Raw genomic sequence first — 18,430 nt, forward strand, 5'->3', positions numbered from 1 at the left:
CTACTCTGTCCCTTACCTGTGCACCTTACCTTACTCAAATTATCATAGTAATCTGATAGATTATCAAATATTCACAGTTTATAGATAGTTCAAGACTTTACAACCTTGGTGGCTGTTTAATACAAATTCCTGCTAATATTGGTAGGATACAGAATTAAATCTGATTTCCTTGCATTGTTCTCAAAAGAGAGATACCTTTGACATCAGGAAAAATATGGTGAAATACTTTAGTTGTACAAGTTGTTTTTATCAAATTAAATAAGATTATGCTAAATGGCATAATTTCTAAATCTTGTCCTTGGTTGTATTCTATGCTTAAAGCTGAAAAGTGTACAAATGTTCCATTTTTGAAAACTCTCATTTATTGGAAGATATTTTTTAACTATTATTTGAATTCTTTCTCAATAAATACCTTCATGACAAAACTTTTAAGTGGACTCAGTTTCTTTCACATTTAATTGCTGAGGGAACACCTCATCTCTTCCTGTAGAATGGACCATTTTTAGACTGTGTCTCTTTTTTATGTGGTAATAGAAATAGGGTACTCAAGAACGTAATACTTGTTTTGCCAGTTTTCCCAGCTGAAACTCCTGTGTGTGCAGTCTGTATAAAAAGAACTTTTTGAATCTTTAGCAGAGGCCTCAATATAGTTGGACACTTGAAATACAGTCCTAAAAGGTTTTGCTGTGGTGCAAAATAAGAATAAGTTCGTAGAAATATGGAGACAATTCTAAATTATTGTAAAATAATGGATCAATACAGGTCTGCACAGATGATGAACAAGCCCAGTTTTCTGGGGGTAGCAAGTGAAACCTTTTATGGAATCCCCATCAGGTCTTTAGTGCTTGATGGCAATGTTGCTAAACAAGTGATAAAAGTACAATCTATCCAGTCTCAAGAGGATTCTGAATAACACAAAAGTCCCATTTTGAAGTGAAAAATATTATGATAAAAAGCCTCAAAATCTAGGTCACACTTCAGAATTATGCAATGTAATGAAAACTTAAAATAATTATTATTTTTTTTTCTGACTATGTCCAGTATATAAATCAGTCTACTAGCTAATGTTGCTAAAAATCTGAATGTGTTGTTTTACCTATACAAGTTTTCCACTGGTTTCAGTATAGGATATAAGTGGTGCGGGGAGAGGATATTTGGGGTTTTGGGGTTGCTTTTGGGGTTTTGGTTTGCACTGTATGAGTGTTAGAGGTTGGTTTTAAAATGAGATAAAGTTAGTAGTTGGTGAGTATCTAAATTGCCTCCTGTACATGCCTAGACTGTCTGCATAGCCTTTAAAATACTATAATGCATTTAGTAGATTTTGCAGCATAGGAAGTCAATGAAAAAATTCCAAATAACTGGTGTGGAAACAGAAATAGCCAGTTCTGAGCAGTTTCACAGAAGCCTCTGTTGGTGAAATAGTCAGTCCTAGGCTATTTAAAGCATTCCTGTATGCATCTGGATAATCTCTAGTTCTTGTAAGCATTAAATATGAATGCACTGCAAAAACACCTATTCCTAAAAATGTCACCAGTCAAGATTCCAATTACATAATTCATCTAGAAAATTCATGTAGGAAAATTCTTAACAGGTAAAACAACCTTGAAGTATGTTCCTAGAAGTATATATATTCAACATATATTCAGTTAATCTCATAGATTTATATTCAGATTCCTAGGAAAAAAACCAGCTTAATTTTCAGGAGGACTGTGTAATTAGGCAACTCAATTGGTTTCATTTTTGTACCTTGAAGATGCTCTGTAACTCACTTTTGCAGCCCATAAAACAGAGAGTTCATTTTATCCAGCTCTATGAAGTCCATCTATGAAAAGTATTGGAACCTTCCCAAAGGACACTGCAGAATCAGTGCTTTGATGTTGGTTCCCAAAGCAGTTCTTCTGTTACAGGACTGGGCTCTCAGCAGAGTTGGGAGGCAGGAAGTTCTCAGACTGCCAAGCCCAAAAGCTTGTGAGAAGGACAGCTCTGCCCAGAGCTGGCCAGTAGGAAATGGTGAGGACTGGAGTGCCTGATCCTTTTCTGGTGCTTAGACACCTATGGCTGAAGTGCAGGGAGTCATTTCTTGAGATACAGAGGCTAGAGCCTGCAGTGGGAAGGCAATAGAGTCCTTTTTAAGAACTGCAAAGCTCAGTGAAGCAGTTTGGCATAACATGCTTTTCAATTCCAGCTTTTGGATGTTCTGTATTAGTACCTAACAGATGACAAACACAGTAAAATAATAAGTGTAGATAATAATATGTATTTCTGTTTTTAAAGGATATCCAATATAACTTCCCACTGTAGGTAAAAGTGTCCAAGAGTAAAAATAAGAACAGAAATACTCTTACCACATTAGAAATAGCATATTTTTCTAGTAATTGATGGGTCTTGTTTTGTATCCTACAAGTCAACAAACTATCAGTTTGTCAAATCCAGATTCTAATGTTGCTGGTAAAATGAGGTGAAGACCTCTTACATTCATTAGGTCTTGGACCATTTAACGAGTGTCAGTTAGAAACTTACATCATAGTAGTGTTTATTTATCTTTACTTACTTATAGAATACATGGAATGTCCTTAGAATAAGCTCTTAGAGTAGTAAAGATTCAAAGTTTTAAGAAAAGTAAATAAACTGAACAATAGGTTATTTTGTCTTTAATAGGTAGCATGGTTTAAAAAACCTGTGGTGCAGTCAATACCTTCTAATTAGGTCCTTAAATATATACCTAGAAATCCAACTAGAAGTAGCCTCTTTTGAAAAATCTTGTCCACAAATATAAGGAGTCCCTTTATTAGTACTCAAGAAATACACACATTTCAGCCTACCAGGCCATCACAGCTTGTGGGTTTTAAATGATCTGTTACAGTGACATAAAACTGGACTAAACTTTGAGAAAACACTTCATTTAGAACTGAAGATTAATGTTTCAAGGCTCTTTAAGTTTTAGTTTTTGCAGTGGTTCCATTGGAACAGATTACTGGCAGAATTAAGCCTATTTCCATGGAAAAATATGAAGCAAAATAATAGTAACTTAGAAACATTAGTCTTCCTGAATTTCTCATATAACTCTTTGTACTGAGGAAATTTAAGGTCTTTTCTACTACAGCGTTGTATCTCCCCAATTAGAAACTATTGATAGTAACTCTTAAAGGCTCTTTGTGGAGTGAACACTTATAAATTTTCACTTTCACATCAATCAAAAAAGTGCATTTCTGAATAATCATGAGAACTCAGTAAGTTATCTGTTGATTATGTCAGAAAAACGTATAATACTGTTTAAAAGCACTCTTTATCAAAAAGAAGGAAAGGCAAAGTTACTATAGGTATTAACAGTATAGCAAACACTGAGTTGCACTGTCAGTTTGCTAAGGTGTATCCATAAAGTAAAGAATACTTCTTTTCCTTTTTTCCCTTTGAGTTATGTTATTATTTGCATTTAAAGTATGTCCCCCAGCAGGCAATCTGAAGCATCTTGTAAATTATGTAAACACAGCCTTTAAATAGTGAAGGATCATTGTACCTGTGCTCTCCCATAAGAGACTAACATCTAGGAGTTAACAGAATAAAATCTAAATATAATAGGATTTCAACTTCTTTGCTTTATTATATAGTTGGACAGAAATAAACATATTTCAGTCTAAAAGAGTCATCCCCTGGACAATTTCTTATGGGAATGAGTTTTGTAGCCAGACATTGCTACCACAGTCGCTTTCCTGTCAGTCCTGGAGGGTTCCACATTGAGGTGTGATGATCAAGTCCCTCCCTCTGAAAATGCAGATTATGGTTTCCTATCTTCAATATGATTTTAACCAATCTTTAATAACTGTCTTGAACTATCTGGTCCTTAGGCACCAGCACCTTCATCTGCAGTTCAAAAGTGCTTTGCCATGCAGTTTGTAGCAAGAGAACAGATGTCAAGCTTAGTACACCCTATCTGCAAAGGGCTCCTTTCCCACTGCAGCTTGTAAGTGGCTTGCAGCATATTCCATGTTAAATGGAAGAAAGGTGCTGGACATTTAGATAGGCCCATTGTGACTTCCATGGTTATCTTTTAAGGAGTAATCAAACTCACTCAGAAGTTCTCTGTTCAGTGAGTAATAGATTTTCAATCTGTATGTATTCCAAGTCTACTGAGGACCACTGCATACATCTGCAATAGATCACGCTAAATGTTTGACCTCTTCAGATCTGAGTAAGACATGAAATACCATGTGAGATCCACACTAGTGTGGAATTGCAGCCACTCATGGAATTGACACATAAACCACTTCTTAATACAGCTATATCTAGGTTAGAAACCTGACTGAGAGCCAGCTAGCCTAGGTGGGTCAAAAAATATTTCTGAAAAAGCACAGGTATGCGGTAAATTTTTTCTTTTGAAATTTCCAGTAATAAAGTGTTCATGTCATTTTATTTGAATGAAAATAATATGATACAGAATTTGTCAATTTATTTGTGACTACAGCAGGCTTAAATTACTTAAGATACTGTGATTGGAAGATGATATGTATACTAATAAACAGAAAATCAGGTTTTTCATATGCTTAAGTGTCAATTTATTGACACATACACATTAGCTACTTAGGGTGATACAGGACAGAACATTCTATTAGGTGAAAGAGTACAGCTCTATTTTCAGTGTGTATTAATGGCCTAACATTTACAAATCGCACACTGACCATAATATCACTCCCTAAATTGATCTGACTAAAACATTGTAAAAACCATGTTGTATATCAAAACATTTTCAATATTGCAAAGTCTGATAAGTAAAGATAATTAACCTTTAAAGGTTATTGTAGATAGGAAGATAATATATATAACAATTACTCTTTTATTCAAAATTATAGCAGCTCCTATAATTCCAAAGTTGATATTACCGCCATTAGATCCACCATTGATGGACCGCTGATCCATCTTTTTTGGGTTGTTTGCAGTTTGCCTTTGAAGGGTCAGATAGGCTTTATCACAATTTAATGAAATTTAATGGTGGCTGCCGAAGCAGAGGCAAGGAATTCTATTGCCTTTTACTAAGGTACTAAGCTCACCATGATCTTGATTACAGACAGGATATGTATTTTATAAACTGAGAAGATAGGATTGAGCACCATTCATTTCACTACTGTCTACCTTTAGATAAATCCAAATGTAATGAACCAGACATGTCCATTCCAATGCAGATTTCCTTGCATATGTTTCAACTTGTTCCTTTCTTGTAATGTCTACTCTTTTACCTAAGGTTGTGTGATCATCTACAAGAAGCATTTCCACAGGGAGACAGAGAATTGATAAGCATTTTTACTGAAAACTGGGGTCATCCTTAAGAGGAGTAGGCTTGATGTAGCACATTGAAGAAGTCATGAATACAGGCTGTGTGTCCAGAGGAAGTCAGTTTCTGCCCTCCTTTACAGTTTCTCAGTGCCTCCTTCTGCTATCATAACTTGTATTGTTATGGTACCTAAGAACCTCCTCCATGGGCAGTTTTGACCAAGAGAAAGGCAGAGCCATGTTGTGTAATAGATTCCAGCTCAAATGTCAAGAAGTCTAAGTAAAGGAAGCAAGTCCTCTGAGCTTGGATAATGAATGTTTATATTTGTGACATTAGGGCATGTCAGAAATGAATCTGCTGTTTTCACCAGATTCTGCTTAACTCCAGATGACACCACACTGAGCAATGACAGTAATTGTTAGGTGTAATGCAATGTAAAGGCAGCAGAATTTGATCCATATGTGTTGTATCAGTATCATTAATAATGATACATCACAGATTCCATTTCAATTTAGATATTGTAGAGTGAATGAAAGCTATGATATTTTCAACCGTTATTATATGATAATAATGTGGTGTAGATTTATACAGACTTTTAAAATATTTAATGGCATTCTACTTTTACAATATAGGATTATGAATTAATAGAATAGAAAGCATTGTCATAGCCTTTAAAACAAACATATCATTGTTTGTAGAAGAAATCTAGGCTAACCAAAATTGGAAGTAAATTTTTACGTGCATTTTTTTCCCTCTCCAAGTAAACAGAAAACACATGAAGCTCCCCTCACATATTTGATATTTGATACTCTCCTGACCTGGCGATGTAGAAGTGTGATCTAGTATCCAGTTTACAGATACTTAGCTTCAGTGAATTCTTTTAATTTCCAGCAGAGATATTATGATTATTTTTTTCATAAGTTTCCTAATGGAAGAAAGGGAAAGGGAAAGGGAAAGGGAAAGGGAAAGGGAAAGGGAAAGGGAAAGGGAAAGGGAAAGGGAAAGGGAAAGGGAAAGGGAAAGGGAAAGGGAAAGGGAAAGGGAAAGGGAAAGGGAAAGGGAAAGGGAAAGGGAAAGGAAGGGAAGGGAAGGGAAAGGAAAGGAAAGGAAAGGAAAGGAAAGGAAAGGAAAGGAAAGGAAAGGAAAGGAAAGGAAAGGAAAGGAAAGGAAAGGAAAGGAAAGGAAAGGAAAGGAAAGGAAAGGAAAGGAAAGGAAAGGAAAGGAAAGGAAAGGAAAGGAAAGGAAAGGAAAGGAAAGGAAAGGAAAGGAAAGGAAAGGAAAGGAAAGGAAAGGAAAGGAAAGGAAAGGAAGAGTGAATATGGTTTTGGAGTTATTTTTAATATGAAATGCTCTGGACCAAATTTTCTGATCCATACCAATGTAAATACGAAAAGCTCACTGAGTGAATGGATCTACTTTGGTCATACCACAATAATGAAGACCAGAATTTGACTCTACATTTTTAGATATTGAAGTTACAAGTCATTTTGGATCTTGAGATGTGACACCACTAATTTTTCTTTGTGTGTTTTAGCTTCTTTATATTTCAAAATGCAGGAACTTATGATGGAGTTAAATGATCTTGAAAGACACTGGTATGCTCAGGTTCCCATTTCACACAATTCTGATTTTTAAAAGGGGATTTTTGAAGAATTCACCTTTGTCTTTCCAGAAGTTCTGGTATTTTTAACATTTTTGCTTTGGCCACTGCTGTACAGTTTTTAAGTGACAGTGAGTGCTGCACATGTCTCTCTGAACTCCTGAATCAAGGACATAACGCCATTGAACTTTGCGCTTTAGTCATCAGCAATTGTAATCCCCTGCAAAAGTAGCAGAGTAGAAATTTGCATTTTGATTGCAGACTGCAGGCTTGCAGAGCACAGGCTTTTTTTCACAGGGTTGTCTTCTGGCGTAGTATGGCTTGCCTGCAAGTGGTGGCCTTTAAGCCTTCAAGCAGCAGTGCAACATTGCCATGAATGAACTTGCTTTCTGGTCTGGGTCTTTTATTTTGTCAAATTTGCCCTGGCAAACAGAGTTGAGATTTCAAAGCTGATATCCAAGTTTTGTAAGGCGAATTAATTCCATCCCAAGGACTGATGAACAGAGCTACTTGCATGATTCTTATTTGTTATTTCATTGTCATCTGAAATCTTGATGCCAAACTGTAAGGATACAAAATAATTACATTATATAGCATTCATCTGCATTTTTCTTTCCTTGAGGAAACCATTGGGGAAAGGTAAAATCATTTAGGCAAGCTGTTTTATGCACTGGAAGGAAGGTCTCTTGAAGGACCCTTGACCTGTCAGTATATGGTTTATATTAATGTTGCCCCATATGAGTACAAGCTGAGATCGTAGTTTGTGGACCACACAAACAGGCAAACTTCATGCTCTTAGCACTGGTGCTGCTTCTGGTTATTGCTTACCATTCCCAGAAATCATGTGGGAGCAGCATGCTAGAGAAGAGGCGGTTTTCAGAAGAAACAGAAGCTGTCAGGAAGTTGTTCAGTGACACTGAACACTGCGGAACCTATGGAAACACAGAGAGAAGCCACAGACTCTGCTCTTCCTTGCCTATGAGTTGCCTTTCTACCTCTCTCCCTGGTCTTCTAAGCAGGCAGTTCTGGCTGTGCAAGGACTGCTCATTGTATTTTACACTTTGAGCAGGTGACCTGTAACCACTTGGGCCTGAGCTGCGCTTTTTTGGGAGCTGCTTCCTTTAGACTGTATTCCTACATGTGTGTGTTCTGTGGCAACAGCATCTGCTGCTTTCTGGAGAGGCACTGAGCAGGTTATCCGAGCAGGCACAGTCAGCTCATCAAGAATTTTCAGACTAAGGTAATAGCACTAAAGGTTTGATACAGTAAATAAATAAATAAAATCCTGAAATTCCCCAAGACAAAATCACTAAGGACAAAAAGAGGGTTTTTCTGCAGAAACCTCTCTATATGTTAGCCCCAGCCATGACACAGAAGGATTCATGCTTCTTATACATTCCTGTCTGGTATTCCTCATAGATAAGACTTCTAAAGAACTTTGCTTTTTACTCATTGGTTAAAATGGCTATCTGAACACTTTAATATAAATTAGGGAAGCAGTTGCTGTTACTTGTCATCTATATGAATTTAATAGGTCAGACGTATTATCTTTGGGAATAGACATTTTTGTGTTAATTACTTCATGTAACTTGTCGTTTTTGTGTAACTTGTCATTTCTGTATAAATTGTCATTTCACCTAACTTGTTGCTTCTATGAAAATTACACTTCTAGTAATTACTTTAAACTGACTAGTCCTGCTATTTTATGTTTTGTGAATCACACTCTGTGGAAATAAATAAATAGTCAACTGTGGACTATCAGCAGAATGTTTGTTCTTATTATTTGGAATTTGTGGTTTGAAAATTGTCCTATTATTCTGTTTCTTGTCTGGAAGTTTTTTAGCAGCAGAACTAGCAGGGAGTAATGAATAATCTTGTTTATGGGTGCATAGTCTCCCAGTCAGTCAGGCAAAGAAAAACCATTATTCTAAAAAATAATGAAGAATCTGGTACAAATTATAGAAAAGAGCAAAGGATAAAGGAATGTGGAAGTGGAGAAGTGGTTGACTTACACAGTGGATTGAAATTTTTACTAATATTTCTGGTGACTACATTACTTTACTGGTTCAAATTAACATAGGTACATAAAAAATAGCTGTTGGTTGCTAGAAAAAAATGTGTGGCAGTTCCTTCAGAATGTTCCTTCAGTATGTGTGGCAATTCCTTCAGAACTGTGTGGAACACCTACAGAAAATACATTATATCCATTGAAATTATTTTTTCACTACTCAACAGTGAAGTTATACTAATACCACAGTGTTTTCACACTATTGAAACTTTTCTTTTGTGAATATTTAAACATAATTTTTTGAATTTGCCATATATGTAGATTTTAGGTAAATTCAGGTGTGTACTGTAGCATTCATTCCCAGTGTGTTAGCTTGCAACAAACACTGAATATTTGTTTAATAATACAATTAATATTGAATAAATGAATAAATATTTTTTAAATAACAAAATGATGATCCAATGCAAAAAGGAAATGAAAAATTGCAAGATGTAAAGAAAAATTTTAAAAGTTTACAAGCATTTTCTTGTGAATCTATTTTAAGAAAGAAGTTATGTGCATTCTAGGCTGACTGAGAAAGCAGTCTCATGTTTAACCACATTAAGTTGTTTTTTTCATATTCGACAGTGTCAGGAGGTGAATAGGATGAGCTACTTAAACTTAACTTTGTTCATATCTGTGCAAATAGTTGTTTTAATAGTCTCAGGCAGTGAATTTTGAACCTAAAGTTGGTATTTGTTGACACATAAAATGAATGATAATAGACAACAAATGAGCTGTAGTTAATGCCACAGTGTAGTTCAAAGATGTGAAGTCAAATTTACCAAGCTCATTTCTCAGCTTTAACATTGAAAGTAATTTAAAACTTTGTCTTCCCAAATTAAGTGGTTAGGAGTTCACCAAAACTGTGGAATAATCCAAGTGAAAAAAAGTCTACTGAAATTCTGTTTCCACTCAAAAAAATACTTTTAAAAAGCCATGATTTGTAGGGAGTATGAGAATGAGCATCCTAATTTTTCCTAGGAGAAGTCATGCAGTATGCTGTATTCTCTCACTGCCTTTCTTGAAGTGCTTGTCCATTCCATACTGTCCTTTTGCCATGGAGAACTTTGCTATATTAAAGTTTTTTGTTGGCTTTACATATATATGCAGGCTTTTTTGTTTGTTGTGATTTGCATCATTATCAGTGCAATAACAGCTCTGGATTTCAAACTTTAGATTGTTAGACACTAAGCACAGATGCAATCTTATTGTACTTGGTCTCTAAAGTATAAATTTGCATTTTAACTTGGAAATAATGAAACACTGCAAGTCCATTTAGTCCTTGCAGGCGCAGCAGGTACATTTTTCTTTCTCTAACTTGAATGTGAAATTAGTTTAGCTGCTTCCTTATTCCTTTGTGTCTCAGGAATCAGTAATCAGAATATATTTTGTTGTTAGCAAGAGATGATTTTGTGGTAGCAGATTATTAGCAGCTGAATGCTTCTGAAAGTTTTGTGCAAACTTTGAAGATCAGTTCTGCTTCTCAGAAGTCACTCATTAAAAGTGTGTATTCGAAGTTTCAACCAGCAAGATCGTCAGCATTTGCAATTGGTGATTCAGTGTATAGTAAAGTAGTTTGAAAATCTGATCATAAAAATCACATTGGATGGGGTGAACTCTTACATATTTAAAAATGAATAATCCTGTTAAAATAATATTATGATGTAGGAATAATGTGCAGTTATTCAAAATTGGATGCAGCTATTGCTCTGGTTAGAGTTCTTTTATAAAGGAATTAAAAGCCGTTTTTAAGGCTGCATGCCGTAGACATGCAAGACAAATAATTCTTTTTGTTTGTTTTTTTTTATCTTTGTCAGCTGAACCCGTTGATGTGCTAAAAGCATTAGAATTTCACAATTCTCCAGAAGGAGTAACAAGAACAGCAGGATTTTGCACAAACAGAAGGAATTCAAAAGGATCAGATGTTGCTTACAGAGTTTCAAAAACTGCCCAGCTGAGTGCCCCAACGAAGCAGCTGTACCCAGGTAAGGTTGGCAGAAAGCTGCTACTTTTTGTACATCACCTTGCTGCATATGTTTTTATGTTCTCTAAAGAATGGCGTGTAGTCCACCATCAGTAGCACAAAACACTTCACTTACCCCTAGAGTTGGACCTGCATATGTATGGCAGGATGGGCTCTATCCATGAAATAGCTCAGTTTTTATCAGCTTCAGTTATAAAGCTCTTCGTCAAATTCTGTCACTGCTGGAATTGACTTGTAAGTCATATTACCTGTTCTTTCATGATGCTATCTGATGGAGTCCTAATTCCGTGGCTTTGGCAACTTTCCACCGGTTTCAGTGGTGCATTTAAGAGCAGTTGTACTTTCTGGAGTAATGCTGCAGTGGGAGAAATGAACTGTGGTTGGCCATTGCAAAATCATTCCCAGAAGTACCATCTGGTAAGAATTACCTCAGACTATCTGGGTATTTGGGGACTAAAGAAGGCTAGTTGTGGATAGCTGTGATTCCATCTTCTCTCAAATTTCTCTAAAATGAAATAGGCATATTTTGGGAAAGATTCTTTGGATATTATGGAGAGACTTTTATTTCATTATTTTGCTATCACTTGTCACTTGACTCAAATTGTTGAGGAAAATGATAGTAAGAATATTAAAACCCAAAACCACTGAAGATTTAAATTTTCTGTTTGGACACATCATGTAGAGTTAGAACAAGTCATACAGAATACATACAAATTATAAGTGGCAAAGAAAAATACTTTCAATTTTTTGAACTTCAGAGTAGCAATTGTATAGATATCACTCAGATCCAGAAAAGCATGCTTGCATGCTTTATTTTGTAGTACTAATGTGTTCCCAGAGCAACATGAGAAACGGCTATACACAGTTCAAGAGTAACTTACACATTCCCTTAACTCATCACTTCTTATTGGTGGAAGATCAAAGCAAAATTCACTACAGATATAATATTTATATTATTTTTAATACAGTTCCTCAGGTTTTAATATATCCTCTTAACTAAGTTGAATGGAAAATGTCCTGCTATCCTTTACAGTAGCAAAAAAAATCAAAACAATTTGTTGGAAGTGATTATGGTAATTACTTCCTTTTCAATCTTGTGGAACAGGCATTCTCTCTCTTCACCAGAAGCAACCCTCGTTTTTCAGACTATTCTTAAAGAAATTTGAGTGATTGTCTCTTTTTCTTAATGTTCTGTAGAAGTGGAAAGACTATAGAAGATATCCAAGATAAGATCAAGCAGTGAAATATCATTTCAGCTAAACAATACGCATTTTGATATGTCCCATCCTTGCTTTCTTCTAACTCCTGTAACTCTTCAGGAACTATAATATCCAGTAATTTCTCCATCTTTTAAGAAATTAATTTAATTTACCAACTTCCCAGAATGATTTCACTGACTAGAAGGCATTATATGATTGTAATATGTAATATGTAAACTGCTTAGAATTTTGTGGTATTGTTGTTGTACATGCTCTTAGTTATCTTTTACAAAAGCATAAAGGTATCATAACCCAGATATATAAAAATGTTTTTCTAGATCCTTTCCCTCCAGTTCTTATTATCCACAGTTACTGTGCAAATAGAAACATTCCAATGAACAAGAAATTTAAAAGTATTTGAGAAGGCTTTGAAGACTATTCCAAATATATGTCCATGAACTATATATGCATCTAGTTTTATATGTTAGATGCAATATATATATATATATATATATATATATATATATATATATATATAATGTTAAAATGTAATTTCTTTTCCAACTTTTTCAATCAAGGAGGTATTTGGAGGAAATTTTTTTTTCTGATTACACAAAGGAGATTCAAGATAAAACATTTGGCAATATTATATCATAGCAGTGATTATAGAAATTACTGAGCTGACTACGTGGCTCATTTTCAGTCACCTTTCTTAAACAGCTCACTTTTTTCCCCTAGGATGTTATGTGTTTGAAGAGCACATGCCCAGACAGGCTAAATTACTATCACCTGCCTTAAGCACTTTCAACATATCTTTCAGATTAACTGTGCAGATAGGGCAGTTTCTTTGGCCGGTGTTGACAGTCATCTTTCTTTTCCATTTATTGTCATCTATTAGCTATGTCATTAGAAGGTATAATATGCAGTTTAATTTAATGTGCTTTACCCTGTCATGAAAAACTTTTACCAATGACTCACCAGAGTAAATTAAATGTTTCCTATCTGTTGAGCTTTGATCTCTTCAAAATAAGATGTCAAAAAGATGTATAAACATGGTTTATTTTACTACAGTGTTTCAACAAACTTCCATAAAAAGTTAGAAAGGGGTAGAAAGCACATAAAGTATCATTGCAGCAGTCAAAATAAAGATGTAGGGCCAGGGGTTTCTGGTTTAGAAGGGTAGTATGTCATTTAAAGAGCAGGGGAAATTCTACACATTTTGTTTACACATTATAATTCAAGAAGTAAAAACTTGTCTTCAAGGAAGGATCTAGAATCTTTGGAGTTTTCCAACAATACCTGTCTTGGAAACAATCTTATATTTTCCCCACTGGAAGAAGAAATTCCAAAATCAGTTTTATGAATTCTTACGTGCTTTAATCCATTCCAAAACCACAAGGTATTATTTTATTAAAGCTTGTTCTACTATTATATTAAAATGTTTAAGAACATTTTAGCCACTCTCCTGCACACAAAGCTGCAGTTATATTCATTGCCAATGTTATTATTAGATTCACATCTATTTCTTGTATGTCAAGTTACAGCTGAAGCCACATGGATGCAGAGCATATTCTGAATTTTAGAATCACAGTCTTACACTTTGTTTGTTATTAAGGGTAATAGAGTTTTGCATCAAGTGAAATGCAGATTTACCACAAGATTCAACAGGAGCAGTACTTCAGTACTTCCTTTATAAACTATATCTACTTTTAATTTTGTTTATTTTTAGTGGTAAAGGTGAAAACAATGTTTGATATATCATCTCTTCTTCAAAAAGAAAGCCTTGGGAAATAAGTGAAAAGTAATATTCTTTGATTTTGCTTAGATTTACCATTAAAGAAAACTAGTTACTTTTTTTTTTAAAATGTTATACAGGATATAATTCCAGAAAGACTCAAAGATATATTGCTACAGAGAAACTAAAATAAATTGTTATCAAGGACTACTGAAGTACCTGGGAGTCTTCTTTGCTATAGTACTGATGCTCGTTATGTTGAGTGAAATTGTAGTGCCGCTTTTAAGTTAGAGGGTTGCTGAACAGAAGATGAATTTAAAAAGCAGTGAATGTGAAACTACCGTGGTTCCTTCATACTTTGTACTATTACATGAATTCTCAATAGATTTAGAGCACCTCTCCTACAAACACAGGCTGAGAGAGCTGGGCTTGTTCAGCCTGGAGGAGAGAAGGCTCTGAGTATACCCCATTATGGGGTGGGGGTCCTTCAGTAACCTTTAAGTACTCTCAATCCTTTCAGTACTTAAAGGGGCTTATAAAAAAACAGGGGTGCCTATTTACATGGGCAGGTAGTGACACGACAAGGGGGAATGGTTTCAAAGTATAAGAGGAAAGAGTAGTACTAGATGTTACGAGAATTTCTTTTCTCAGGGAGTGGCCAGGCACTGGAACAGGTTGCCCACAGAAGCTGAGGATGCTCCAACCCTGAAAGTGTTTAAGGCCAGCTTGGATGGGGCCCTGAACAACCTGGTCCAGTGTGTGGCATCATCCCCCATGGCAGGAGGTGGCACAAGATGAGTTTTAAGATCCCTTTCAACCCAAACCATTTTATCATTGTATGATTTTAAAGTTATTTTTTAAGAACCATTAAGGTATACCTTTCTGGAACTCAAGTGAGACCAGAAAGGAAAAAAGGACAGAAAATATTACTAATATAATTTTTTCTGCACTCATTTTTGAGAATCAGAAAACCCTGCAGTTTTTAAGCTGGATCCTATGTGTTTATTAAAAAAAAATGTAAAAATGCTTTCATCTTTTCTGAATTTATAGCTATATATATCACTTTGTTTACAGTTGGAGGTTTTCCAGAAGATTTTTCAATATTAATGACAGTAAAACCTAAAAAGGGTATTCAGTCCTTCCTTTTGTCTATCTACAATGAACAAGGAATTCAGCAAGTAGGTGTTGAAGTTGGTAGATCCCCTGTCTTCCTGTTTGAAGACCAAAATGGAAAACCTGCTCCAGAAGACTATCCTCTTTTCAGAACAGTCAACATCGCTGATGGCAAGTAAGTGTAAAATTTTTAAATGGAAAACGTATTGCAGACCACTGCATATGTGATTATCTATTTACAAACAGTTTCCTCAAATATTTAAATAAGTCAGTAAAATAGTTTCTAGCTAGTTGGACTGGTGTAGTACAAACGTAGAGAAGCTTTGCAGCAGGATACAGTTTCAGCTCCAAATGGTGCATACAGCTATAAATGAACCAAACCACCTTTCTTATCTGCCATTTTTATAAATTGAGGGTGAGGAAATAGTCACAGAAGTTAATCTGACCCAAACAAAACCTATGAAGATTCTTCCTGTGCAATATACAAAGAAGTTGTTTTCAAAAAGTCTCAAGGAATAGTCTCAATAAAAGAAATGTCTGGTCCGCTTGAAAGTGGTAGGCAGCGTGAAGACAAGTTGACAAGACAGCATAGGATTTCTTCTATCCTGAGCCAAACCAGCAGATAAATACAATAGTGTGAGATATCTGTGTATAAGGAAATCCTATGTATAAGGACATCAGGAAAGAATAAGCTTTTATTAATCTTATAATAAACAATTAATTTATCTGATAATAAACAGTTAATCGCAAGCGCTGCGATGATTTATACTGCACCCCCAGTAAAGGAATTAATCTCAAACACCCATTCCTTTAGTAATGCAGTTAGTTTTTTGTAGCTTTGTAGACAAGCAATCATTCTCTGGGAATGTCATTCTAGTGCTTGTAAAAGGACATTCATTCTTTCAAAGGCTTTTTATTTGTTGTGCTGCAGTCCAAGAGGAGCAGCCACAGTCTTCAGAGACACACAGAAATAAATTTTACTAAAGCAAAAGAAAACAACTCAGTGAGGAAGGGCAAAAATTGAACTATAATGAAATATGTTTATAAAGCAATAAAGAAGAAAAAAAAGAAAAAAAATAATTTATCTACTTGGCCTAGTATTACCAGACAATGAAATTATATAATGAAAACTAGACTTGATTAATTTCCCTAGAAGAAGGAGTGATAAAAAAGAAAACAGCATTTTTTTTAATGGACTTTTGGTAAATAGCGAAGTTTTGACATAGAATTTCACCCAAAATGTTGGTAAACTGGGAAAAATGAAGAAATAAAAATGAACTTGGTTTGGTACGATTTCCTACAATGAGACTATACAACTTCTAAATCAACTGGAGTCAATCCTAGACACAGTGAGCTATGATTTCATGCTTTCAGCTTCTACACACTTTCAAAAGATAAGCCAACAATTTTCTTCTGACTCGGCTATTTTATGAAGGATCAAGGACAACAATCTTCATCTCAAACTGAGATATATTTTAGAAGTGTGAACAGCGTAATGTGCCTGAGGATGCATGGCCAGTTTGCTTTTATAATGATAGTGTTTAACACCATTCCAGAGAAAACATGGAATTATAGTTCTGGCTCAGTGATACTGTTTAGCAGTCAGATTCCATTAGCTTCAAGGTGTTCCTTTTGATACACAGACACTCTTTGTAACAATGATCTAAGCTTTCTCTCTGATTTAGGCAACTCTAATGCCCCAAATGCCAACTAAAATAATTTGATTCCTGCCTTCCTCTTACCAGGCACTAGTATGACATATTTTACATTTTTTACCCAGTTCTATCAAAGATTCTTTAACGTTTTGCTCCATGCTGGATTACAGAGTGGTCTGCTTTTGTTGTTAAACGTTTGTCAGAGCAGAGTGGCTCACAAAATTAATGTAGTCTGTCAAGATTGTTCATAAAGTCTCACAAAGAACATAGAAGAGTTGGGAAAAAACCTTTATTCTAAAATGTCTCTAAAATAAAGTCACTTGTAAGTAGTCTGAGTCACTTCATTCACTTTTTGGTGAGTATTACATAGACAAGGCTATTGTTGCAGGAACATGCCAAGTATTTGTGAATATATATTTATCTGAAAAAGTATCTGTGTTGGAAGTGTTGTATGCATTTGAAAAATCTCTATAGCTGTGGGTTACCTTCAAATATGCAAAAGAACATGGTAAAATTTCAGTTGTTGATCACACAGGAAAAATAGTAAATTTTAAATTATAAAAAATAGCCTGCTGGGTTAATTATATTTGCACATATAATTTGAAAAATCAGACACATGTCAGATCATTCAGTCTATTAAAATATATACTGTGCACTGGCTTCTAATTTGATTTCGGTAATGTTCTCTGGTTAAAGCTGCAGAGAAGGTCAGCTTGAGCTTCACATTACAGAGGGTGTTCACAACGAGCTATGGATCAGACTCCTTTGTGCTGAGGGACAGAATGTATGCAGCAAATAGTCAAAACACTTTGTACACTTCTGTGTGTATGAAGGAAAGGAATAAAAGGAGACATTTTAAATTTTATCAGTGAATTAATTGGTGCACATCTCCTATAAACTGATTTGATTAGAGCACAACGACCTAGTTTTAAAAACATAAATTACAGACAAATTATATTGGGTTTTTTTTTAATAGGTGGCATCGAGTTGCTATCAGTGTGGAGAAAAAGAGTGTTACAATGATTGTTGACTGTAACAAAAAAACTACAAAGCCACTTGACAGAAGTGACAAAACAGTTGTGGACACCAATGGCATCACTGTCTTTGGAACCAGGATTCTGGATGAAGAAGTTTTTGAGGTACAAATCAATAATGGACAAATGAAATTGAGTTATTTTGTATTGAGTGAGGTGTTTAATGCAAACCAGAAAAATCTTTCAGGTCAAATGCTGGTATAATGTAGAAACTCTGGTTTATAGAACCTGTTAGGATAGTCTGAAATAAAAGAGAAGTAAAATAGGGAAGAGTATTGTTGGAAGATTGGGTACATTTTTCTGCCTTTTTTGTTGTATCTGGAAGAAAGTTGCTTTTTTTGTCTTTCTGCCTAATACTGAGATACCTGAGATATTTGGGAGAATTAATCATGGAAAGTTGTGTAGTACGATACTGAATCATTGTCTTTTTGTCTTTCTTAAACATTTGCAGGTCTATGTGTGTGCTAGCAGTATTTGAGAGCAGGGGAGAAGGACCTGGAAAGTTTTCTGTGTAATATGAATCTGTTTTAGTGTTTATCCCACTTATTACTCTTTCCAGTAAATGGAACATACTTTGGCAATAAGGACATATGTGTTTCCATCATTTACTGGCCAAGAAGTACATATAGGAAGGGTAAAATGCCTTTAAGGAAGTAAGTAAATGCCAATCATGAGGCCTTTCTGGGTAGAATCCTTATGTCAATAATTATTTTTACAGACTAATTATGAAGCTTCTTAGACCTACACTATTGAGTTTCTTTTCTAACATTGTTATGCAATGGTTAAATTTAAAT

At 35.1% G+C, this 18,430-nt stretch overlaps 1 protein-coding gene across 1 annotated transcript in view; it reads left to right on the forward strand.

Annotated features, from left to right (window-relative positions):
- The window catches only part of COL11A1 (collagen type XI alpha 1 chain), a 134,026-nt gene that overhangs the window by 5,361 nt on the left and 110,235 nt on the right, over positions 1–18,430 (forward strand). Inside the window, exons 2-4 of the mRNA XM_058843143.1 lie at positions 10,734–10,901; positions 14,909–15,122; positions 17,579–17,741. Coding sequence (XP_058699126.1) covers positions 10,734–10,901; positions 14,909–15,122; positions 17,579–17,741 — 545 coding nt within the window. The remainder of the gene's footprint in view (positions 1–10,733; positions 10,902–14,908; positions 15,123–17,578; positions 17,742–18,430) is intronic.

Source organism: Poecile atricapillus, chromosome 7, assembly GCF_030490865.1.
Source record: "Poecile atricapillus isolate bPoeAtr1 chromosome 7, bPoeAtr1.hap1, whole genome shotgun sequence".
Lineage (NCBI taxonomy): Eukaryota > Metazoa > Chordata > Aves > Passeriformes > Paridae > Poecile > Poecile atricapillus.